Below are 26,861 nucleotides of genomic sequence, written 5' to 3' on the forward strand. Positions count from 1 at the left end.
CTGGGAAGATCCCACATGCCGCGGAGAGGCTGGGCCATGGCCGCTGAGCCTGCGCGTCCGGAGCCTGTCCTCCGCAACGGGAGAGGCCACAACAGTGAGAGGCCCGCGTAACGCATAAAAAAAAAAAAAAAAAAAAAAAAAAAAAAAAATATCTTAAACTGTTGAAAAATCTGGGCTGGAAATTCCTGGCTTAGCTGCTAAAGCACTAAAGATATAGCCAAGATGATAGCTGAAAATACAGCCACCTAACCCGAAGACACTGTAGTAAGCTGCCAAGACATCTAACCTTGACAGGGTCAGTGGGTTTCTGTGTCGGGGTGGGACGGGGAAAACACCTGACAGTAAGACTTTAGTGACTAAGACCAGTTTCAAGGCACCTTGTGAATACTTGCGTCCTGTCCTGCTACTTGAGATCTACAGACAGAATTTGGGTTGAGGGGACATCTTCCTTGCCTTGGGCTGTGTTGTAAGTGGTGGAACAGATGTTTCTGTAGAGCTGGAATGTAGCTGTAAACTGAAAGCTATGTTACCCCTCAACCCTGTTCTCAGTGTCGTGGGTACCACGGGGCTTTTCACTGGAAATCTGACCTGAGCTTATCAAGCTTCCAGCATCCCTTGAGGGGAGCTTAGTGTAATAATATTTACTACTCCCTTCCACAGATTGGAAGGCTTCGCAGACTAGCATCAGCTTCTCTGCTCCTTGTTTGGCCGTCACCCTAGGGAACTTCAGGGATGATCCAAACCAAACTAACTTTGAAAGTTACGTCCAATTTCTCTACTTCTAAACCAGGGTAGCTAAACACTTTTGAAGAAACTCATGCTGTTAGGTGCATGTTATGCACTTACACAACTGTATAGATCACGAGCTACCAAGACTTTCCCATCAGCATTAGCGATCCTTCCACGTGTCGAAAGTAAACTCTTCGTTCCCTCCTTGAAACCTGATTTTCTTCCTTTTTTATTTATCTCAATTGATGGCATACCCTTCCACCTCAATCACTTAAGCCAAAAATGGAGTCATCCTTACCCTGTTCTTTACCAAGTCCTGTTAATTTCTCCAAAGGAGATATTAAGTTTGATCTTTGCCTTCCATTGTGGTTGCCACTGTTTTGTCAGGCCTTCATTTCTTACCTTGATTATAGTTCTCAACTCCTTACTGGCCTTCCTGTTGCCAACCTTCCTCCTTAGAATTCCTCCTCTAGGGCAGCCTCTGATTTTGTCCCCAGCCTGCTTCCTACCTTTTCAAGGTTCCTTGTGGTCTGTCGGGCCCCGTCTACCCTCGTCCCACATGGCTTCCTGTCCCCAGCTTCCCCTGTAACTGAGCTTAAAGTCTGCCTCTCCGTCCATACCAGTCTTTCCTCCCCTTAATTTTCCTAATAAATGAGTGGGAGCTTACTTTCCTTCAAGCCTTCATTCACGGGGCTTTCTCTCTTGACAGTTTTTTTACCAGCAGAAGCAGTCATGCCACGTTACCCTTCTAGACGTCTGTTGTGGAGGTTTTCGTGCTACGTGCCAATTTTGGATTTGCATCTGTCCTGTAGTACTCCCACATCCTTGAGGTCAAAGACATTCATGTACCCAAGTATATAACTGAGTGTATGCTCTGTGCCTGGTACAAATCAGACACTCAGTAAATGCTTGTTGAATGGAAGAACTAAATTACTAAGGAATTAAACATATCTGTGTGTTATAAGTAACACAAATATTTTGTACTTCCAAAAATAATCCTAGCAATCCACAATAATTTCTAGCTAGCTAGAAGGTTTTTAAGAGGATATGATACTTGTGTGCTTTTTATTTTCAATTTTAGTGGCAACATAAGCGAAATAAATGAATTCCTTTGAATTGTATTAAAGATAAGTGATCCTAATAAAGAGAGGATAAACGTGGGCAGAATATGAATCCTGCTAACCCTGCTTCTGCTACAGTTGTGCCCGGTCTTGGGCAAGTCACTTCTCCTTGGCAGCCCAGTGCCGTCTGTACAGTGAGAGTTATGACAGGTCAGTAGATTTAGCAGCAGCCCTCTTTGTTCTAATGAAACACAGGAAACTGGATGAAAGAAAGAAGAGCAGAACTGCTCTACTTTGGAATAGGGGATGCCGCGGAAAGTGAGGGGGAGGGGGAGGAAATGGTGGCCCCCGCGGCATGTCCGTGAACGTGCTTGAAGCCATTGCGTCGGGCGCGGTGTGTGGGAGGCTCTCCTGAAGCTAACGCAGCTCCAACCAGAATATTTTCCGTCACGGAATTCGACGAAGCTTCATGTGTAAACTGCCTGTCTTGCTTCTCGTCTGATGTTCTTTTCGCAGGACTTTCCTATCTGCATAATACTGAAGTCTTAACCTCAATACGTTTTCTTCTTTCGGCTCACCGTACACATTATATGTTGCTAATTTACCTTTTGATGCTTAGTTCTGTCTAATCAGGATATTTTAATTCGCTGAGGAGGCTGCTCCTGAGTCCCCGCTTCTCCTCTCGTTCCCGCGGTGGTATGCTCCGACACCCCGTGGTGCCGAGGGCGGGCGTGCGCCGAGTCCGCCTGCGAGCCAGCAGGTCTGGACTAGGCTCCACGGCTGCCCTCCTGTTACAGAGAGGCAAAGCAGCAGGTCCAAGCGACACGTGTGGTAAGAGGTGGCACTGGGCTTTGACCCCGACAGCCTGGCTCAGAGCCTCCCCTTCACCATTCTGCTAGCAAACTTGGAGGTACAGCTTCAGCCCGCACAATTAATTTCCTCGTTTTTGCACATATTTTGAACTTCTTTTCAGAAATAACGAGAACCTGTGTAAATCACTTAGTATAGTGACTGACCCATAGTAAATATTTGGTAAATATTGGTTAGTGTAAGCTTTGGCAAATGGACACCTGGAATGTCCACAGCCTTGATTAGCAATGGAGAAGAAAATTAAACAGCATCCTAGATCTCTGTTTCCCAGTTCTCAGAGAGAACCAAAGACTCACATCTATTCAAGATGTTTAAATAAAACGAAGACACTTCAATTTATTTTGAATTCTTACCTAACAGATGCTATAATTTTTATCTTGCCACCAGGTGGCAGCATGTTACACAAGGAAATAATTGAAATGTTATTCTGTTGTAGACTGCTTTTCAGTATTTTGCCTTAAAAACTGTTAAACCATAATAAAAACAAAATATTATTCCGTGTTCCCCTTTGTCTGTATTCCCCCTCGTTGGTTGTGAAGGCCCTCATAGCCCAGTGTCCATAGCCCACAACTAGACCTGCCTTGGTCCTGCCCTGCACACACTGTCCCTATAAGCCAGGGCAGAGTTTACTTTTCCTGCATCTGCAACCGAAATGTAAGCCCTCATACTGAGATTCTCCCAACTAAGTTGTTTTAGTTCAGCAGCAGTAGGGACTACTGCAGTCGTCCTCTTCCCTGGACCTTCCATGGTACCCAGAGAAGCACCAGATCTGTGGCAGCAACTGAATAGGTGCCCTTGGGTAACGGCCAGGTAATAGGTAGGAGATACATTTTTAGTTCTTTGTGGTTATGTTTATTTTAATTTGTGCTATAGAAGTCCCTGAAAACTTACTTAAGTTTAGGTATTATCAGAATCATTCGGATAACTACTGCCAAGGGTTGAAAGATTAGTGTCTGAGGTGGAGGGCAATTAATGGCTAATGAAGGTAAAGGACTGGACATGGCAATTAGTCAAAGTAGGGCAGAGCGGGGAGCTAATGGGAAAATGTAGAGAGAGTTAGGCTTCAGATACGGGTGTGCAGCGCTGCATGGGAAGGCCAGAGGCTCGCCAAGTTAAGTTGGCTGCAAGGAAATCCCTTATACTTCTTAATCGTGGATCTGCCTAGATTGTTTCACAGGGTTAATGAAATCCTTTCACATCAGTTTCTCAGCAAATGTTTTTTCCTGTTCTATAATCTATTAACTAATATTCAGATTTGACTATATTTGAAACATGGAGTATAGATGAATATGTTTGTAATTCTTGTCACAAAACCTGCAGTGATACTTAGGATGTCATGTTTTTAGAGTATTATGTTAATTAAGCAGTGCTAAAAATTTTCTGGAGTTATGCCATCATCTTGCTTCATTTTTCTGATAGTAAGGAAATAACTATTCCAGATAAGTTAATTGTTACAAAATCTTTCCCTGGTAAACATCAAAACTTGTAAGAATAATGAAGATGTTTCAAGAACGTGTTTTGTGTTACTTATGTTAAACAGCAAATCCTGAGTCTCTCTCCCCTTGATGACTCGGGCCACCTTGGCCAACACATGCCCTCTTCAGTCAGGAGCTGTGAGCCCATCTTCACACAGGCCCACTGCTCCCGCAGCCGCTGCCGTGTGCGGGCTCCCCCGTGGCCTCTTCCCCAAAACCGCACATGCGCATCCCCACTGGCCGCTCACACAGACACATCCTCACACTCACTCTCTTTCTCTTTCTCCTTCCCTCTCCTTTTCATAATTTGCTTCTGTAGCCTGGGGAATAGAAAAAGTAAAACTAGTTAAAATGATGTCTAAAATTGGAAGGAATTTCAATTTAAGACTGTCCTATTAAAGCATGAGCTTTAGGGAATTCTCTGGTGGTCTAGTGGTTAGGACTCTGCGCTCTCCCTGCCGGGGCCCCGGGTTCAATCTCTGGTCAGGGAACTAAGATCCTGCAAGCCACACAGCACAGCCACAAAAAAAAAAAAAAAAAAAAGCATGAGCTTTAGTGTAAAGGCTTTGTAGTATCTATTTAGTTAATTTATTGTTGCTAATTTCTTCCTTTTTTTTTTTTTCCTGTGTTCTAGAAGTATTTCAGGTTGTTACATCTCTTCTTTGAAAGATATATATGGAGATTGATTTTTAGTGACTGGAGTGAAATGAGCAATGAAAGAAAATTCTAGCCAATTATTGTAACAGATATGTATCTCTTATCTTTCTGAGTTTTTGAAGTGCTTTGCAGCTTTAGTGGACAGTTATTGTCCGTGACAACCAAGGCTGCTCTCTTAGAAGTTTTATTTTATCTCTACTAAGCCTTAACAGTATTTGCTTAATGCTCATTATGTTTAGGAACTCAACAATTTCAGTCCACAGCCACATACTTTGAAAAGAGGTATACTGATGTCTACAGTTGTCACATTGGTTTTAAACTCTTAAGGACTTCTTAAAATTGATCATTAATTAATCACTTAGTAATATATATTAAATATTAATTTTTGCCATGATGTAAATAAAACAATCCATTTATATAGTGTCCTCTGTATAGTGTGCTCAGAGAAGTGGAAAATATTTTATTTCAGTGTCTTTAATATGTAATCAGAGAGTTGGATGACAAGTAAATTGTAGCATTGTCCAAAGAGTATTTCACTGAGATGATGGGAATTAGAAAAGAAAAGATAACCATTTGCTATATTTAATTATAATGGAGTTAATTGCATGTCTTTCTGATATAAAATACCTCTTATGTCCATTGGGTACAGCTATTCCTGAAGGTGCTTAAATAAAGTATTAAGTATACTATTTAAGTAATAAAATTAGTAGTGACTTGGAAATTTTAGCATAAATAAAGACATAGCTTTCATAAGCCAGTTTTTAAAGTGATTCATCAACAGATTAGCAAAAAGCCAATTTATTTACATCCATTGGCACATGTAATAATGACTTTTATAATATAAATGCTTGTTTATATGAAGTTATAACTCATTTATGGGACCTTGTAGTTCTAATGTTCTAGTGAAATGTACACATGTGGGTGCCCCTGGCAGGAATTCCAACTCTGTGAATTTATGAATCTGTTGACTTCAATATTTAGTTAGCCTGGCCATCACTGTAATTGACATGTTATTGGAAATAGAGTTAGTTTTTCCCTTATTTATAAGGATAACCTCCATTTTGAGGAATGTGAATCAATTCATAGTTGGCTGACAGCCAGTTTCTCCTTCACTTGAGCTCCAGCACACACTGGAAAAGCACACTGGCTTCCGAAGTGCCTTGTGAATCTGCAGTGATTAATTCTTCTCATTATTTCGCTGCAAGTTCTCGTGACCCTCTCTGATGGTTCGATCAGCCACTTAGAGTTGATGCATATTCATTCCTCTGCGCGCCTGCCGCGGTCGCTCACGCGCCCTGCACTGACTGGTGTGTTCTTGGTGCAGTAATTGAGCGGCAGTAGATTGATTGCTCTGGGGAGCTGTAGGACCTTAAAGGTGAAAACATATCAGTCCTGTTAATTAGGAAACAAAAGCTCTGATGGCAGGTTCAGCAGTCAGATATTTCCAGTGTAGAAAAGACGAAAGATATGATGTGTTTCTCTCCATGGACCTGTTTACTTTTTAAATTTTGAATTAGGTCTGTATCAGTAGTAGTGGAGAACAGCCTTCTTTTATGAATTTTTATAGAATGCTAATTGAATATAATATTAATACTATTATCTCTCAAATCTGATAGTTTAGAACCTGAGTTTGTGTACACCTTCTGTAGCATTGGCAACAATGTGTAAAATATCTTAATGTCTTACATAAATATAGAATGCTTTTGGATTGATTCTGGTATTTAGAGGCTTAATTTGGTTACAATGTTCTCATGCTAATTTCTTGTCATTTAGTAGTATGGGAAAAGGGTGAAACTTTATTCAACATGGCATAGAAGTTGAGCTGCCTTTATCTCTTTATCATAAGCACCCTTTGATTATTCCCCCCGCCCACCCGCCAAACTGTATGTTAAGTAGTACATTGTCTGGGAAAAAAAGGATCCTGTATGGAACGGTGGCCTCCAGAAGTAAGCTAGTTTCAACATGGACATCTATGCAGCTTATCTAATTGACATGTTTTTCTCAGGTGTGCTGTTCTTATGTTATGGCCTCCCCCTTCCCCTTCTCCAGTCATGAATTTTTTCTTTTGAGATATAATTCACATACCATAAAATTCACCTTTTTTTAAAGGTGAATTCTATGGGTTTTAGTATATTCACAAAGTTGTGAGACCATCTCCACTGTGTTCCAGAACATTTTCATCACTCCATTCCTTCCTTCAGCTAACCCCTGGCAACCAATAATTATTTTCCTTCTGTGGATTGACCTCTTCTGGACATTTCATATAAATGGAATTGAACTATACGTGGTCTTTCATGTCTGGCTTATTTTACTTATTAGCAAGGTTCATCCTCATTGTCACATGAACCAGTACTTCATTTTTTATGGCTGAATAATACTCCATTGTATGGTTATACCACATTTTGGGTTTCATTCTTCAGTTGGTGAACATTTGTGTTGTTTCCACTTTTTGGCTGTTGCTGCTACTGGCCTTAGTTCCCACACGTCCTTGTCCTTTTCGTGATCTTAGGGGGAAGGCTTTCAGACTTCACCGCTGGGTATGATATAGGCTGTGGGTTTTCTTAGATGCTCTTTATCAGCTTGAGGAAGTTCCCTTCTATTTCTAGTTTGTTGAATGCTTTTATTGTGAAAACGTGTTGGATTTTGTCAAATGCTTTCTCTGCACCTATTAAAATGCTCATGTGGTTTTTGTCCTTTATTCTATTAATATGGTGTGTTCCATTGGTTGATTTTCTTATGTTGAGCATTGTAATATTTTATGGAGCTTTTTATATAATGTTCTCTTACTGTGTGGTTTTAAATAATTTGAACCAATTTCTCTACCTTATATTTCAGGCATTTATTAATACAGCAAAAGAAATTTATGAAAAAATCCAAGAAGGAGTCTTTGACATTAATAATGAGGTATATATATATATATATATATAAAAATATTATTGGCTAGTTAATTTAGAATTGAATTTTAATTACTTGGATTCAAGATTTCTACTTTTTAAAATTCCTAAAATGGATCTATGATGTCAGTTAACACATAAGTTTATAATCATCTCATTGAAAATTTGTTATATGTTGTATAATAGCTAAATGTGTATGTTCTAGTGAAACGTCACTTTATCTATGAAAACGGATTAAAGTAAGTGACCCTATCCATTTATTGCAAGCAACGCAAAATAATATAAATCCTCCAAAGAGAGAAGAAAATCCACTTTCATCTACACATCCATATGGTGTCATCTGCTTTGGGAATAATTTTCTAGTGTGTAAATGCGTGTGCGACGTCAGCTAATGCAAGGTGCTCTCTCTGTTGTGTCTGGTGCGGAGAAGGGAGGCGTCCAATTGGAAGTTACTCCCAGTTCAGCATAGCGTGTTTTCAGGAGCCTGAGTTATAGTATATGTAATTGGCAGTTGGCACTAGTTGTTTTGTTTGTTTTTGTGGGTTTCTTTTCTTTTCCTTTTTTTTTGTAAAATTATTTTGAGCCAGTTTTGATCAACATGATTAGGATAAAATGTAACTTTGAAACAAATAATTCAGAGTGTTTACCAAAGGCCATCATTTTGACCTAAATCACCACTATGCATTTGTCCTTATTTATTTCAGAATTTTTATGTGGATAAGAGCATATTATTTACTTTTACATAAATGTTTCTGCCATTCTATAATAAGACTTCCTGCTTCCAAGAGAAAAACCCTTATTCCTCCCCCACGTGCAGTGAGGAAGCACCGTGTTAGGAAGACATTGTGTGTGCATCTCTTGGCATGTGCAGGAGAGTCTCTTTATTATCTGTCTCAATGTTCTTTGCTAAAACAAACAACAGTTTGCCTAGGGTTTCCAAAAAGTGTTTGATTTTCCAGTTTCTTTTAATTTGTAGTAATAAAGTTTCTAACCCATACTTACCAGGCTTATATGGCAATAGACCTTGAGTTAATTTAAAGGCGACACCATTCAGAGACTAATGCCATATAAATTGAATAGTAATTGGGCGTCTATGTAAAGGGCATGTTCATTGTCTCTGTCTGGTTTCATATAGTAGCTGAGTGCTTTACTGTGCCTGGCGTGGCTTTGATTGCCGTGTGCTGTCAGGAGCCAACAGGCCGTGCGATTTATCTGGCCTGATGCCAAGTCTGACTTCTTGATTCCTCAAGAAGTTGCTACCAGCCCAGAGGGGGCAAAACCAATGAGCCATAGGGCATGCTTTTTATTAAAGAGGAGTCAGAAGAGCGAAAAGAAACCACATCAGCTGCTGTCAATACTGAGCTAGTGCCAGAAACCCCAAGGCTACTACTGTTGCAGAACAACTGCCAAGCACTATAAATCTGAGATTTACTGTGACGTAAAGTTTCCTTAAGAGCTTAATTTCTGAAGCTACTGTATTACTTTTCTCAGAGTGTTGTATTTTTAGGTAAAATCCACTTGAGGGAGTGAGGGTTGAGACATAAGTGTGAGTTTGATGAATGAAAGAACCACTCTGTGTGTGGGTTCTTGGCAAGCTGCCATGTCTTTGGGGATCATAGAAATTATTGATGACACAGAACACTCATATGCCCTTAGCCTGTACAGCTGATTCAACATGGAACAGAAACGCTGTCTAGAGGAAAGATTGTACGTTGTATTAGAGGAGCATAGGCTTTGCATATTTTTCTCTTTTAAAGGTTACGTTTTAAACAATCTCTCTATTGTGAGAATTCCCTTAAAAGCAGCACTCTGGTTTCTGTTAACGCAGTACCTGGTATGATAAGGAATTGTTTGCAGGAATATTTCCACAAGTATTATTTTAAAAGGAAGGAACATCCCCTGAGAGATATTGTTTTAATTGTTGTAAAAATCTGCTTAGTGTGTGTGTGTATATATATATATATATATATTTTTTTTTTTTTTTTTTTTTTTTTTTTAGTTGTTTGGTAGGATTGTGCCACTAAGAAACCAAAGGATTTCTTAAATTTAAATTATACTGTCTGGTTGGCTCCAGTTACATTTATTATCCTTCTGTCTTTCTTTCCAGGCAAATGGCATTAAAATAGGCCCTCAGCATGCTGCTACTAACGCCACGCACGCAGGCAGTCAGGGAGGACAGCAGGCCGGGGGAGGCTGCTGCTGAGTCTGTTTTTACTGTCTCGCTACCCAGAAGGGGCTACTCACCTATTCTTTCACCCTATTCTGCTCAGCTGAGACATGAAACTCTTCAAAATGGCTTTATGTCACAGAAGAAGACTTTAATCCTTCAAATTCTTGTATAACTTTGAATAAATGGTTAATGTTCACTTAAAAAGACAGATTTTGGAGATTGTATTCATATCTATTTGCATTTGATTTCTAGGTCAATTGACGTGATTATTTTTGTTAAATGTTGTCTTGTGCCCTTACCTACGAACTGAATTGTATTGAACACTACAGAGTCATCTTGAGTATTTTAAATCGGTTTGTGTAGTTAGGTTTCCCCACACCTGTGGTTACCTAATGTTTAATATTATAGAACTGTCCTCAAAAGTTTGTCAATTTTCAAGGCTATAAGGAAAACCGAAGGACTCTTTTAATTCTGTATTTATCATTTACTTTCTGTATATATAGTTTATAACCTGCTTGGGTGTAATTTGCCAAGCTTGAATTCTTTAATGCATTTGCATAAATTCTATACTGTTTAGAGCTTAAAGCTACAGAAGCATCGTTAGGAATTGCTTGGACACTGAATTTTAAACTTTTTGACATTGTTAACAAGCATGTTCATCTTTTTCTTGTCACTAGTCCGAGAGAAATATGCTTAATGTACATTCTAAAGGCTACGTATGTGTTAACCTGTTTTAATGCCAAAAGTTTGCTGTTTGTCCACAGTTTCTTTAAGACCTCTTCAGAAAAGGATTTGTTTGCCTTAATGCATACTGTTGGGTAAAAACACAGTATAATGAGTGAGGTGGGCGGAAGAAAGGACTCCCTCTGCCTGAGCGACTCCAGGAGGAATGAGTGTCCACATTTAGACGGCACATTATGAGGACTTTAATCTTTCCTTGAACACAATAATGTTTTCTTTTTCTTTTATTCACATGATTTCTAAATATATTTTTCACGCAGGACAGTTTTTCAATCCTTGATGTACAGTGACTGTGTAAAATTTTTCTTTCCGTGGCAACCTATAATCTTTAAAATATGGTGAGCATCTTGTCTGTTTTGAAGGGGATATGACAATAAACCTACCAGATGGAAAATCCTGTTAAAAGTAGAAAAGCTTTAGTAATTTGCTCAGTGTGGTGGTTTTATCCTTCTTTTTCTTTTTCTCCCTTGGACTATAATGAAATTGTTATAGCAGTGCAAAATAAAATCCTATGTATAAAAGTGTTCTTTTTTTTTAATGACCACATCATTTTTTAAGAATGCAATTTTTCAGTCCATCCACAGCTTTTACATGTATTGTAAAGCACATTTTTTTTTAAGGGTCAGGATGTTTAACACTGCCCTTTTTAAAAATTTTGCTAGAATGTGATAAAAATCTTTTTACCGTATTGAAATTCTTTCTGTTATTGATGATGTAAGCAAGTATTTTAAGTATGAAACTAACTACTTTCAATCCGCTCACCGACTTCAGCTTTCTACCGGTCTTTCCTGAAGATTCAGCAGTGCTCTGTCAAAGCTTTGACATTACTCCTGTGGGAAGTCACCCAATGCTATCTGAGTTTTTTGCTTTAACTAGCTCCTAGAGGACAGAGGGAAAGGTGAGGGGAAATCGAGTTTCTTGAGTATTTTTATTATGAACTTTTTTTTTTTCTTTAAAAGTGGTCTTAGGGCTTCCCTGGTGGCGCAGTGGTTGAGAGTCTGCCTACCAATGCAGGGGACACGGGTTCAAGCCCTGGTCTGGGAAGATCCCACGTGCCACGGAGCAGCTGGGCCCGTGAGCTACAAATACTGAGCTCTGCGCGTCTGGAGCCTGTGCTCCGCAGCAAGAGAGGCCGCGACAGTGAGAGGCCCGCGCACCGCGATGAAGAGTGGCCCCCGCTTGCCACAACTAGAGAAAGCCCTCGCACAGAAACGAAGACCCAACACAGCCAAAAATAAATAAATGAATAAATAAATTTATAAAAAAAAAAAAAAAAAAAAAAAAGTGGTCTTATCAAATTCACTGATCTTATCATTCACTCTCATTAGTGGTGAGTAGGACAAGTTAAGACAACTAGAACTTGTTCTGCTCTGTACCAGGAAGAGGATGATTCTTTGGGAACTGTTACTTTTTTTTTTTTGCTGTACTTGGGCCTCTCACTGTTGTGGTCTCTCCCGTTGCGGAGCACAGGCTCCGGACGCGCAGGCTCAGCGGCCATGGCTCACGGGCCCAGCCGCTCCGCGGTATGTGGGATCTTCCCGGACCGGGGCACGAACCCGCGTGCCCTGCATCGGCAGGTGAACTCTCAACCACTGCACCACGAGGGAAGCCCTGGGAACTGTTACTTTTAAACTGCTGTTAATCTTTCCAGAAACTTCATGTGTTTCTTTTCCATGCTGTCTCCTCTAATTCTCTTATAAATCAAGTGTAAGAAGAGAAAGTCATGGGAAAAACAAACAACAATAAAGCACATGTATTTTAATAACCTAAGGAGAGCTGGAGCCCTCAAACGCAGCCCCTGTACAGCAGCCTTAACCTGCCTCGGCCTTGGGCCACAGGGGCGGGTACAGGACTTCTCCGTAGTTGTCACCACTTTCTCTACAAGTTTCATCTGCCATTAAGGAACATATGTGATGAATCCTTTACGTGAGTCGACAAAACAGTGTTACCGTCTGGTTTCTACTCTGCTGTTTTATTATCCTTGTCACAAATAATGTAATAGTGGCACCTGGAACTAAACGCTTTAATACTGTAAGTCTTTAAATGATCTTTGGTCAATTTTGGTAGCACCTATGGACATGTTTTAAGACCTAGAAAATCAGTCACAAAAAATAAAACTTTTAATGTCTCAACATGTAACATTCCAAAGTTGTAATCTTCATAAATATAGTGTTATAATTTGCCTTCTGGGTTTAACAAAACTGGATTAAGACCAAATTTTTGGAAGAGTAGTGTATAATTAGATATACAATTCAAACAGTACATGAGAGTGAAACTATATCTTCCTACACAGTTTATTTTTAATTTTTTATTGAAGTATAGTTGATTTACAGTATTGTGTTATAGTTTCAGGTGTACAGCAAAGTGATTCGGTTATATATGTATACATCTATGTTCTTTTTTAATTCTTTTCCATTATAGGTTATGTTTTTAATTTTGAAATAGCCTGTTAAGAGGAAAATAGTCCCTGTTTCTAATAGTTCTAATAGTGAAGAGAGTAGGAATATATATGATACCAAAATGTGTCTAATCTCTCAAATTACTTGTGTTTGGAACACATTAAACATTTATTCCCTCGTAGGTAGTGAAGCTCCATCTAAGTTCAGTACTAAGGTTAGCAGCACAGGGTTTGACTATGTGAGCTAAAAATTAATACCACAAAAACCCATAATAATGCAAAAAGATAACCCTGTTCCATAATAAATAATTGACTATACAAATGCATGAACATATCCACCTGTGTTTCCTGGAAAGAGTTCACATGTGCTTCAGTGTTCAAATGAGAATAGAGCCTAACCCCATAAGTAGAGTATCTCATGTTGCATTGGTATATACTGGATAACACTACTTACTTGGTTGAAGTCATGATGGGAAACTTTAAGGTGCACATGTATATATTCAGTGTTCATTAGGTTTAGAAAATCATCAGGCCAGCTCTTAAAAATTGAAGGACAAAGGACCAAAAACCTGATAGGAAACATGGAAAAAGACAGTTCACCAAATAATGAAGTAAAAGTGTCCCTAAAATATGTTTTGAAATTCAGTTAGAAATGCAAATTAAAACTGAGATGCCATTTCTCAACTATGATATTGGAAGAAGTTTAATACAAGTATGACAACACATTCTGTTGGTGAAATGTCTCATATGTTGCTGGTGGAAGTGCAGACTGATATTAGCTTTCTGGAGAGGAACTCAACAATACCTAATAGAACCAGGAGATACTTACCTGTTGACCCAGCCTTCCCACTTCCAGGAGAATACCCTGATGATACCCTCCAACAATGCGAAAGCACATGTGCACAAGGTTGCTCACTGCAGCATTGGCTGTAATTGCAAAATAATTGAAAATGACCTCAATGTCTTCACATAGGAGAGTGATTCAGTAAGCTGGTACGTCACACAATGTAGTCCTACACGGGTGTAAAAAGTCTGTGGAAGAGCTCTGTGTACTGATGTCATGACTTCCAGGATATATTGTTAAGCAAAATGAGAAAAGCAAAATGCAAGCATGTCTGCAGTTTACCATCGCTCATTTAATAAGGAAGGCAGGAGACGAAAATATACATGTATCTGCTCACCTGTGCAAAAGAAACACAAGAATAATAAACTAGAAACTAATGAGACTGGTTACCTACAGGGCTGAGTACAGAGTGGAAAGCAAGGCGAATCGGGACGAGTAGCACCTTTCAATATTACAGTTTCGTTTAACTCAAAACTGCAGTAATGTTTCACATACTCTGAAGATAATTAAAATCAACCATGATGTACCAGGAACTCAAAATGAAATAAAAACTAATGAGAACCTACCTATAGTATTAAAAAGTGACATTACCACACCGCACAATTCCATGGAATTCTTGCGCAAAATGTATAACGTCGACCTAGTCATTGGGAAACCTCAGACGAACCCAAATTGAGGAAAATCCTACAAAGTAAGTGGCCAGTGCTCTTCAAAAATACCAAGGTTGTGAAAGATAAAGAATAAGGCACACAGATTGGAGGAGACAGATGTGATAGCTGAATGTAATGTGGGGTGCCGGATGGGTCCTGGAGGCAGTTTTGATGAGGGAGGGGCACACGGGGCGCTTCTCTGGTACATGTTCTGTTCCTTGACCTAAATGGGGGTTACACGGATACTTGCTTTATAATCCTTTAAACTGGGCCTATGTGTTGTATGTACTTTCTTGTAAATTAAGATTTTTGTCTCCATCGATCAAAAATGATGCCTTATGAGTTGCCCTCAGAACTTGAATATGTGAAGTCTACCCTATCCCCTTTTCGTGGATTGAACTATGCTCCCCACCAGCCCCCCCAAAAATATGTATGCTGAAGTTCTAAGCCCTCGTATCTCAGAATTTGTCTTTATTTGGAAACAAGATGGTTGCAGATGTAATGAGTTAAGATGGAGTCATACAGGAGCAGGGCCGGTGTCCTTATCAGAAGACGGTCATGTGAATACACTCACAGGGAGAAGGCCACGTGGACGAGGCAGCCTCAAACCCGGGAGACCCCGAGATGGCCAGCAAACCACCAGCCACTAGGATGAGTCCTCCACGGGTTTCAGGGATTACACCCCTGCCGACCTCTTGACTTCCGGTGTCGATCCTCCAGAACTGTGGAAGAAGAAGTTCCTGCTGTTTCAAGTCACCCAGTCAGTGACACTTTGTTACGGCCACCCTAGGAAATTAATACATACCTTACATCCTATGAGTGAAGACATTTTTTGATAGGTTGTCTGTGTCCATTCAGTGAAGGGTCGTGTTGAAGCCGTGGGTTTATGGGAGAGTAACAGCTACTTCACTGCGTAGCACATGTAGAAATCATCGTGAGAGAAGCAAAGTTAATCTCTAGGAATATTTTTACATCTTCCTGCTTCAGAGTAATTTAATTTACACATCCAGATGCTATTCAGAATATGAAACATTTTTGTACATAGGGATTTCATGAAAAATCATAGGTACAGCACAGGACTTTCCTTATATGACGTTAAAGATAGCATTTTTAATGTTACTTAAGCCCAGAATTCAGTTTAAAATTGCAGCAGACGTCAGTGTGTACAAGTGTGATCTTACGATGATTACGAGGCTGACAATGGAAGTGGAGATGTTAACGCAAGTTCAGCCATGACATCCTGTTGTGAAAGTAAGCAGGTAAAAACAAAAAGTAGGTGCGAGCTGACCAAGAGGGGTTGGGTTTTGAGATTGAGATCCTGAGATCATTTTTTGTTATTTATTTATTTATTTATTTATTTTTGGCTGCATTGGGTCTTCGTTGCTGCGCGTGGGCTTTCTCTAGTTGTGGCGAGCCGGGGCTACTCTTCATTGCGGTGCGCGGGCTTCTCATTGCGGTGGCTTCTCTTGTTGCAGAGCCCGGGCTCTAGGCACGTGGGCTTCAGTAGTTGTGGCATGCAGGCTTGGTAGCTGTGGCGCACGGGCTCAGTTGCTCTGCGGCATGTGGGATCTTCCCAGGCCAGGGCTCGAACCCGTGTCCCCTGCATTGGCAGGCGGACTCTCAACCACTGCGCCAGCAGGGAAGCCCCTGGAATCATTTTTGATCATTTGAATATTGCTAACAAGGTACAGAGCATCGAGAACAAGAGTGAAGGCAACTAGCTGGTGGGTGAGATAGTCACCAGGGAGAAGGCCCCTGCAGTCTTCTACTTGACAATTAATTTTGCATTAAAATTGCCGCATTCCAGTCCCCAGGAGCTGCTGCACAGAATTCACATTTACAAGAACGTGGAAACTGGCTGCAGTCAGCCCTCCGCTGTGTCTTGTCACATGCGCTTCTGCGTGAGTTGGGCGCAGCCGGGACAAGTATCCATACTTCATTTCAGACTTTTCCCTCAAGCAGGTGCTGATTTGTGTTAAAGCACTAAAGTTTAACGTCCTCTTTGCAATTCGAATTATGAAAACATTTGCTAAGGACTGTAATCAGAGATGGCTCTGTCAGGGGCTGTGGCCACAAAGCTGTCTGTTCCTGGGACCTGTCCTATGGAAACTTACCATCTCCAAGGACCATGATTTATTCCATGGGACCAGCCATTACATGATGGGTGAAGCATTTATGCAACTAATGTGCCTTTTAAGGGTGAAAAGCAGGGGTTATTATGTAATGCTGTATTAGTCTGCTAGGGCTGCCAGAACAAAGTATCATAAACTGGGGGGCTTAAAAACCGGAAATTTATTTTCTCAGTTCTAGAGGCTAAAAGTCCAAGATCAAGGTGTCGGCAGGGCTGGTCCCTTTTGACGGCTGTGAGGGAAGACTGTTCTAGGCCTCTTTCCTTGGCTTGTAGATGGCCATCTTGTTCCTGTGTCTCTTCACATCATCGTCCCTTTATGTGTGTCTTCGTATCCAAATTTCCTCTTTGTATGAGGACACCAGTCATATGGGTTAGGGCCCACCCTAATGACCTCATTTTAACTGGATTACTTTAAAGATTCTATCTCCAAATGAGGTCACATTCTTCAATACTGAGGTTTAAGATTTCAACATATGAATTTGGGAGGGGAGGTACACAGTACAGCCCATAACAAATGTGGTTATGGGTTATGGATTTTGGACAGTATGAAAGGAAGGCACTCAGCTCTATAATCAGCCTAGTCTGTGTTTATGACGCAGCTTTGGGGACCACCGCATGACATGAACAAGCTAGGTGTAGAGATTTTAAAGAATGCTCCCTTCAGGTTCCTTATTTTCATTTGTGTCTACTGAATCTAGAGAAAAGCTCAACCATGAAATAAGCCCCTTCCTAATTCCGAATGTCTCACTACTTAATCAAGACCCATTGGAGGGCTTCCCTGGTGGCCCAGTGGTTGAGAGTCCGCCTGCCGATGCAGGGGACACGGGTTCGTGCCCCGGTCTGGGAAGATCCCACATGCCGCGGAGCAGCTGGGCCCGTGAGCCATGGCCGCTGGGCCTGCGCGTCCGGAGCCTGTACTCCGCAACAGGAGAGGCCACAGCAGTGGAAGGCCTGCGTACCACAAAAAAAAAAAAAAAACATTGGAACCTGAGCCCTTTGCCACTTGGGCCTCCACAGCTTTATGGGGCCGGCACGCATGGGTCTCCATGATGCTACCCGGTCTGAGGGCCATATGTCATCCTATCAGACAGCATCGCCATCTGCAGAATGAAATTACTGAAAACGGGGCGTGTGCAGTGGTACCAAGCTTCCTAATCCTTCTTGCCTTCCCACTCCTTTCTCAACCAGAATACTTCTTTCTTTTAGACTGAAGTGACATTCGCATAACAAAATTAAGCATCTTTAAGTGAACAAATCAGTAGCCTTGAGTACTTCACCATCTGTGCAACCCACCCCTTCTATCTAGTTTCAAAACACTTTCATCATCACCCCAAAAGAGACCCCGTACCTATTCATCAGTTACTCCCCTTACCCCTCCACCCAGCCCCTGGTGACCACTAATCTGTGTTCTGTCCCTGTGGCTCTACCTATTCTGGACTTTTCATATAAATGGAATCATACGACATGTGGCCATCTGTGTCTGACTTTTTTCATTAAGCATAATGTTTTTGAGGCTCACACGTGTTGAAATGTGCATCAGTACTTCATTCCTGGCTATGACTGAATAATATTCCATCGCATGGGTAAAACCACAGTTTGTCCACTCAGTCACTGAGGGACATTTGGCTGGTTTCCACCTTTTGGCTATTATGACCACGGCTGCAATGGACACGTGTGTGTGTGTGTGTGTGTGTGTGTGTGTGTGTGTGTGTGTGTGTAAATCAGTGTGATTACCTGATAGTACTTGGCGCCAACCTGGTTCTGATTTTTCTACATTTAAATAACAAAAGCATGACTTCAATGTTTTTTTTAAGTATTAAAATGATACTTGCCCATAGTTTTTAAAAAGACGAATAGTATTAGAAGGTTTACAATAAAAACAACCATCCCTCGTCCCATCCGGCCCCATCTCACAATCTCCTCCCCAGAGCTCTCAGTCCGGCTCCTTACCTGTCTCTTGGTGCATCCCTGTCACCCTCCCGCCCCTGTGCTGGAGGGACAGAGGTGGGCACTCTAGCTCCACAGTGGCGGGCGGTGGCATGGGCCAACCGCACGTCTCCAGCTCCCCTTCCCAGGTGACTGGCTCACTGTTCACAGACCTTCCCTCTGCTAAGTCAGAATATTGTGGGCATTTCTTTTTTTTTTTTAACATTTTTTTTGATGCGGACCAATTTTAAAGTCTTCATTGAATTTGTTACAATATTGCTTCTGTTTTATGTTTTGGTTTCTTGGCACTGAGGCATGTGGGACCCTAGCTCCCCGACAAGTGATCGAACCCATACCCCCTTAAGTGGAAGGTAAAGCCTTAACCCCTGGACCACCAGGGAAGTCCCGGGCATTTTATGCACTGCCAATCTCCTCTCCTATCCTCTTTGCCCTTGTGTATTTGTACATTTTATTCCTGTAGTGCCATTTGTTGAGGTCTTGGGAGGAGATAAATGCATGTGTTCAATCCACCTTGTTTGACTAGAAGTCCAGTGAATTCCTTTAAAAAAAACAAAAAACAAAACAAAAACTTCATCTTCCTTTATAACTTGTTAAAATGCTATCTATTTGTTGTGGAGAACATAAACAAAAGAAGAAAAATGTAAAACTACTCTCCAAGTTTGGATACCCCTCAAAGCCCACTCTGAGACAAGTTCTGAGTGCAAGTGATCTGGGGGGGAGGGGAATCCCAGGGGCATAGTGAGGACCTGCAGAAACGGGGAGAGGAGGTGGCGCTGGTGAAGGGCGTTATGGGATATGTTACTGCCGTAGGTGCCCCTGCCTCGTTCCCACGGCGACCCTCTGAGACCCAGAGCGGGACGCATCGCAGCCAAGGGCCCCTCCTTCATTGGCGGCCGTTGCTCCTGGGACCTCAGCCCCCCGGCCGCCCTGTACACCGCCGAGCGGGCCTTTAGGCAGGGAATTATTGGCCTGTAATAAAGGACTCGAGCTGGTGACTCGAGGGTGGGGACCAGGGGCACCAACAGCGTCCGCTCAGATGACCCAGCATCTCAGCACCCACAGAAAACGATTTCACCGCTTGCTGTATGTCTTTCCCGTCTCTTGCTGTGATTATGCCTCTGCATATGTTCTTTTACGCTAATGGCATCCCACAGTGCACGTGGCTTGCTTTCACTTATTGCCATGTTGTTACAGAATCTCCTTAGTTGTAGTGAGGAGGAATGCGGGCTCAGGAGCTCCACTGTCACCTTCAAACACAGGCTGGACCACTGACTGGGGATGGATGGAACCGCCTCGTTCAGGTTCCTCATCTATAACGTGGAAGGAGCGATCGCCCACCTCATACGGTGGCGGGGAGGGGAAAACACGCTGTCACATGGAAAGTTCTTGAAAAAGTGCTCAATAAATATTACCTTGTATTTTCTGCATGCTGTTGGTGGCTGTATAGCATTTCACTGTGTGGAGGTGATATCAGTTATCTTATCATCCCCTCCTGTTTGCCAGGGTTATAAGTATTTAGACACAGTAATCAACACTCAGTGCACATCCTTATCACTAAATCTTTGGGCACATCAACAATTATTTCTTTAAAATACATTCTTAGAAACGGAATTACTGGTTCATAAAGTACAGATATTGTTAAAGATTTTATATATGTAATTCCCTTGAGAAATGTACCAATTTATATTCCAAATAGACCTTGAGAGTAGCCTGTTAATTACCAAAAATGGGAATTTTTACTTAAAAAAATATTGTTTTGGCAACTTGAAAATCTTTAGGTTCGGTGTCATTAAGCAGTTCATCTTTTCCTCATTACATTTCAATGCTTTAATTTCAGACCAAGAAAATTATATGCGTATTTGGACTTGTTTCTCACATTTTTATTGTGTCACAGACTTCTACATTTCTATGTTAGCACCCACCATCTCTCAAGACCCCCAAAATTCTATTGGGATTTTTTAAAAATTGTTTTAAATGTATAGTTTAACTTGGGAGAAAATTGACATTGTTTGATATTAAATGTTCTCATCCAGGAACAAGATATGTCTTTCTGTGCAACAAGGACTTTGAGGATAATGACATTCATTCCAGAAACAGAATTTTGAGGAGCTCAGTTTGTTTTCAAAAATCTAAAATTAATCTTACTTTTGCATTTTCAAATTTGCTTTTTTTTGTTTTTCTTGGCTGCACTACGCAGCTTGGGGGACCTTGGTTCCCCGACCAGCGATTGAATCCATGCCCTCGGCCGTGAAAGCGTGCTGGGCCACCAGGGAACTCCCCCATTTTGCTTTTTATTTAACCAAATCTGAGGCATTTTATGATTTCTGCTCATTTTTATTCATTTCTCGTCTATTTTTATTTTTCAACTGCTTGTTTTCTCTTCTATACTTCTCTTAGTTCGTTATCCTAAAAAACAGCCTTTCTCTTGTTTTAGTTATAAAATGTCAGCCCCAAATAAATAGCAGATATTCACTCAGTGTGCATTTGATTCAATTCAATATAAATGAACATTCAGCAAATACTGGGTATTTGCCAAGTAACTATAGTAAATCATGTGAATGTGCTACTTGATAATATAATGCATCCAAATCACTGAAAAATAATGACTATCAGAGTCCTTGCTTATGGCCTAATCGAGTTTTCCACATGGCGTCCTGCCCAGCAGGCGGGCTCTTTTAGCCTTGTCCACAAGACAGATTGCACTGATTGGCTCCATGGCACCCTTTTACCTGAGAGACACTGTAAAGATGAGTGCTCTCTGCAGACCAGTGCCCATCCAGTGCCCTTGGCCCTCCTTCTCCTACCTGGCTTGGTACTTCCTTCTGACTTTCTCAGCCTTTCTGTTTACTTGTTTGTTTTTTTTGCAGTACGCGGGCCTCTCACTGTTGTGGCCTCTCCCGTTGCGGAGCACAGGCTCCGGACGCGCAGGCTCAGCGGCCATGGCTCACGGGCCCAACCGCTCCGCGTCAGCCTTTCTGGACTGATTTCCTCCCCCTCCCTTCTTCAGGCATCTTGCCATGTCTCTGGGATATTGATTACAGTCAAAGATTGGAAACAACTTAAACCTATCGATACGGGAATTTTAGAATAAATTTTAAATCTGTTCTGCAACTGACTAGCACTGTGACCTTGAGCAAGTTACTTCACCTTTTTATACCTGCTTCCTTGATAAAATGGGGATACTAGCCATACCTATTCCATGGGGTTGTTATGAGGATGAAATGGGCTAATATTTAGGAAGCACTAGACGAGTACTTTATGCCCAGTAAGCAGTATATAAATGTTGACTCAATAGAAAGAGAAAGAAAAAAGAATTCATGTAACACTAAGCAATGGTAAAAAAAAATCAGGCTTCAATATATATGACATTATTAAGTAAAACCATTTATATAATATATAAATCTACATATACAAGACATTGTTAAGTTAAAGAGTGCAATGCAGCATAATACATATATTACGGTCCTATCTATATACATATATACACATGTATGTGTATATATGTATCACACACAGAAAATTATATAGAGGAGTACATCCCAAACTTTGGACTTAATAACTAATTTCTGGATGGAGAATTCTTATTTTAATTCTATACACTTCTACGCTATTTGAATTTCTTAATAATACTACTACATTAATATATTACTTGTATAAATGAACATTTATTTCAAAAGAAAAAACAGGCAAAAGACATGAACAGACAATTCACAAAGAAGAAATACAAATGACTTCCAAACATATGAAAAGACGTCAAGATCAGTAAAATATAAGTTGAAACAAAGAGATGCCAATTTTTGCCTACCAAAAAATAAAAATGCTTAGTAACATCCAGGATTAAAGCTTTACTTGGTCATTAAATGTTGATGGAGTTTAAAGAGGGGAAATTTTATTTCTAGCTTTGTGTCATGATGTCAAATACTGACAAATTCACGTCAAGAAAGAAATTGCATGCAGCATAATATTTTAAGATAAAAATGTTATGCTTTTTTTTTTTGCATTTGAAATTTTACACATAGAGAAGAGTTTCTTGAAAGAAAAATATAAAGGTTAACCATACTCTGATTATATGATCCGGCAATAACTCTCCTTAGTATTTACCTGTATAAGTTGAAAACTTATGTTCACACAAAAACCCTGCACACAACTGTTTATAGCAGCTTTATTCATAAGTGACAATACTTAGAAGCAACCAAGATGTCCTTTAATAGATTAATGGAAATACAAACTGTGGGGCATCTAGACAATGGAATAGTATTCGATGCTATAAAGAAATGAGCTATTAAGCATGAAGAGACATTGGAAGAACTTGCAATGTGTAATGCTAAGTGAAAGAAGACAATCTGAAGTGCCACGTAACTGGATGGTTCCGACTCTATGACATTCTGGAAAAGGCAAAATCTGTAGAGGCAGTAAAAAGATCATTGGCTGCCAGGGGTTTCGGAGACGGAGGGATGAATAGGTGCAGTGCAGGGGATTTCTAGGGCAGGGAAATTGTTCCACATGACACTACCATGGTGGACACATGTCATTATACATTTGTCAAAACCCACAGAATGCAACACAAAGAGTGAACCCTGATGTAAACTACTGACTTTAGTTAATAATGATATATCAATATGCATTCATCAGTTGTAACAAATTATCACACCAAAGCAAGATGTTAGTAGGGGGAATGGGGATGGCTGATGAGGTACGTGGAAACTTTTCTATAAACTTAAAACTGCTGAAAAAAAAAAGTCTATTCATTTTTTAAAAGTGTAAAGATTGGGCTTCCCTGGTGGCGCAGTGGTTGAGAGTCCGCCTGCCGATGGAGGGGACACGGTTTCGTGCCCCGGTCCAGGAAGATCCCACATGCCATGGAGCGGCTGGGCCCGTGAGCCATGGCCGCTGGGCCTGCGCGTCCAGAGCCTGTGCTCCGCAACGGGAGAGGCCACAGCAGTGAGAGGCCCGCGTACTGCAAAAAAAAAAAACAAAGTGTAAAGATTGAGGTTTATGCTTCCCACCAGATCTCCTGATGGGAGAGCCACAGGCAGAGCCCAGTAATCTGCCACAGCTGAACCGCTCCCTGGGTTAGAGGCACGCCCAGATACTTGAAGAAGGAAGAAGGTAGCATGCAGACTTGGCTGGTTTCTTTGCATGAGCAGAAACCCCATCAAAAAATTAAAAATCACTCTCCTCTCTGCCCCATAATATCCCTCCAACACCCACCTCGACACCCATCTCCTGCATTTTTACTCGCCCCTGAACCAAATTCTATTGTCAGACTCCGTTTCTCGAGTCTGTTCAGAGCCACACATGAAACTGGCCCTCGTGGCCCGACCTCTGACAGGTCCTGGGCAAGGCAGGTGGGCTGCTTCTAATCTCACGCCACCTTTGTGCTTCGTGTGCCTGCAGGATAACTGGTGGCTCTCGGCCATGGTGGCATCCTCTTCCTTCAGCTTCATCCACCTGGATTCCTCTGTCCCAATTTCAGATTCAGTTTTCGCCAAAACGTAACGTCCAAGAGGGCAGGGAACGCTACTTTCACTGTTTTGTTCTCTGATATGTGTGTCTCCTGCACGAAAGACAATGCCTCGTTCATAAAAGGAGTGTAAAAAATACTTGTAAAAAATAAATGGATGAATAAAGAAAGGAAAAATATATACACACATATATATATTTTTTTCCAAACTGTTCCTTTTTTGGAAAAAGCTCCTTTTTTCCCTCTAAGATTATGTCCTTCCTACTTCTTTGGTGTTAAAATGTCTTTTCTCAAGAAATCGTGGTTGTCCCTGTGGGAGGGACATTTACTTTTCCCTGTCATCCTTCGTACATTTTGATATTACTATTCAAAATAAATACACATTTTAAATAAAAATAAAGTAAGTCCTGGGCTTCCCTGGTGGCGCAGTGGTTGAGAGTCTGCCTGCCGATGCAGGGGACACGGGTTCGTGCCCCGGTCCGGAAGGATCCCACGTGCCGCGGAGCGGCTGGGCCCGTGAGCCATGGCCGCTGAGCCTGCGCGTCCGGAGCCTGTGCTCCGCAACAGGAGAGGCCACAACAGTGAGAGGCCCGCGTACGGCAAAAAAAAAAATAAATAAATAAAGTAAATCCTTGCTTTTATGATGGCAATTTTTAAAAAATGCCCATAATTGGCAAAATAAAAAAATTTAAATTGCAACCTTGGATTAATTTCCTAGATTTATTTAATTTGATGTTTGTTTGTTTCTAATAGCCAACCACCCAAATTCCGCCGCGCTGAGAACAGGGTCTTGCGCGTGCTTGGCGCTCGAACATTTGATGAGTTTACCGCCTCTAGTTTGAAATGCCTGAGGTTGGTGTATGGACCTCACAACAATAAAAATGTGCGTCGTGACACTGTTAAGGGACCTTGTCACTGTCACTGTGCTCTAGTGACAAACTCCTAATTGCTTTCCCCAACAGGAGGCTCTTCCGCTGTCTCCATCTCACACTTCCCGCATCCGTCTACAGCGCCCTTGGGGCCGCGCCGGGCGGGGGCGGTGCGGGATGGGAGGATGGGGCCTTCCGCCAGCGTCCTGGATGGAGCCCGTGGCGCTGGGTTGCAAGTGAGGCTGTCGGTTGGGGCTTGTTACAGGGCCACAGACTCGAACTGGGGCTGGGAGGTGTCCTGAAATGAAGTTGGAAAGACACCCTGCGTGGCTTTCACGCTGCTCTGCCCTCTCCCCCTCCAGAAGAGGTCTTCCTCACCTTCGCATCCTGGAGGCTGGCAGAGCGTGACCTTATTTGGAAATATCTTTGCAGATGACATCACAGAGGAGTTGGGAAAGAGGGGGCTTAATCCTACACGACTGGTTTTTCCAGAAGAAGAAAACACACCCTGTGAAGAGGCAGACACCCAGGAGAGGCCACGTGTCACCCGCGGCGGAGATGGGAGCGCTGCGGCCGCGAGCCAAGGACCGCGGGGCATCCGCGAGGCTGGCCCAGGCCGCGCGCAAGCGCCCAGCGTCGGGGAGGAGCGGCCCCGCCTGCCGGCACTTCTGCTTCCGGAGAGAAGCGAGGCCGCGGGTCGCGCAGGCCGTGGTTCCTTGTTACAGCTGCCCTGAGCAATGGGTGCCTTCTCCCATTTCTTTGATTTGAAAGGTAAGCCTTCTCCACTGGGTGACGAGCGCGCCCACCAGTTTTTTGTTTTGTTTTGTTTTTTTACCTCGCAGGTGATAATATAATTTGAACTCCATGTATTGGTCGAGCTCCGTGAGGTTAAGTACTCCTTTTTTGTTCCCCCCCAAGTTTCCCACTTCCGGGAAACAGATGCTCACATGACACCCACAGTATCCGAGGGGGTTCCCAGTTCACCAGCTCTGGACACTCTTGCTTGGTCTTCAGCTGGGGTGTTGTTGGTGGGAACCCGCGGACCCCGTTCAGATGCAGGTTCGGGGTACAGCCTGAGCTTCTGCATTTCCAGCGCGGTCTATGGTCACGTGGATGCTGCTGGTCACCCCAACATGCTTGGAGCACCAAAGCTTTAGTTCACGCTCCATCGGGGTCCGGTGGAAAACTGCCGGCTCCTTTAGTGGACAGCCAGGGCCGGACTGGGGAAATGTCCAGAACAGGCCTCCCAATCATGGGTTGGATCAGGAGATAGAACCCTGCCAGCTCTGTGTTGCTCGCTCCCGCAGTGACGTCCCTTCTCCAGGGTTATTTATTTTTATTGCCAGGGACTTATCTTTTGGATTCCAGTTTACTGATGAAGAAACGGTTAAAATGCCTTGCACGAGATCGTGGAGATTTTGTTATCAGCTCCACAGTTTCCAGCTTGTCAGTGCCTCTGATTCCTCTCTGGGATTTCAAAGCTCTTCCTAAGTCTAGATGCCCTGAACACTTAAAACTGCTTGAACAATAATAAAACTAGTAACTGTAATATTTAAATTAAGTAATAATTGAAAAAGAAGTCTCCATTTTTTTTCACTTGTCAAACATCTAATTGTTAAAGCAGAGAAATTGACTTTGGGACGTTTTAGCCCTCTTCTTAGGAGTGATGGTGGGTGGGATAAAATATAAGCTAGTGTTGCTTTTTTATGTTAACATTTGACAATGTGAGAAACGGACTTTCACAGATTAAGAACAGCCTTACCGATACATCAGAAGCCTGTACCTCAAATAAGCTATTGTTTCTTCTGAGGACACAGCATTAAATTGAATCGTAACCCGCACTTCATCACTACTGCGACGTGCAGGACACTGAGAGGGAACCACTGTCCTCGGACGGCCTCTGTGCTGACAACTCTCTGATTGCACTTCTTTAGGGGGTTTCTATTACTGTGAAGAAAACC

At 41.9% G+C, this 26,861-nt stretch overlaps 1 protein-coding gene across 2 annotated transcripts in view; it reads left to right on the forward strand.

Annotated features, from left to right (window-relative positions):
- Nucleotides 1-11,005, forward strand: part of RAB2A (RAB2A, member RAS oncogene family) — a 74,581-nt gene extending 63,576 nt beyond the window's left edge. The window contains exons 7-8 of one of the 2 annotated variants that reach the window (XM_065895105.1): nt 7,628-7,696; nt 9,794-9,915. In XM_065895105.1, the coding sequence (XP_065751177.1) occupies nt 7,628-7,696; nt 9,794-9,889 (165 nt within the window). In that variant the 3' untranslated portion in view covers nt 9,890-9,915. Of the gene's footprint in view, nt 1-7,627; nt 7,697-9,793 lie in introns of both variants that reach the window. The other variant, XM_065895106.1, reaches the window with a different exon arrangement.
- Nucleotides 11,006-26,861: the final 15,856 nt, after the last annotated feature.

This window comes from Phocoena phocoena, chromosome 17 (genome assembly GCF_963924675.1).
Source record: "Phocoena phocoena chromosome 17, mPhoPho1.1, whole genome shotgun sequence".
NCBI lineage: Eukaryota > Metazoa > Chordata > Mammalia > Artiodactyla > Phocoenidae > Phocoena > Phocoena phocoena.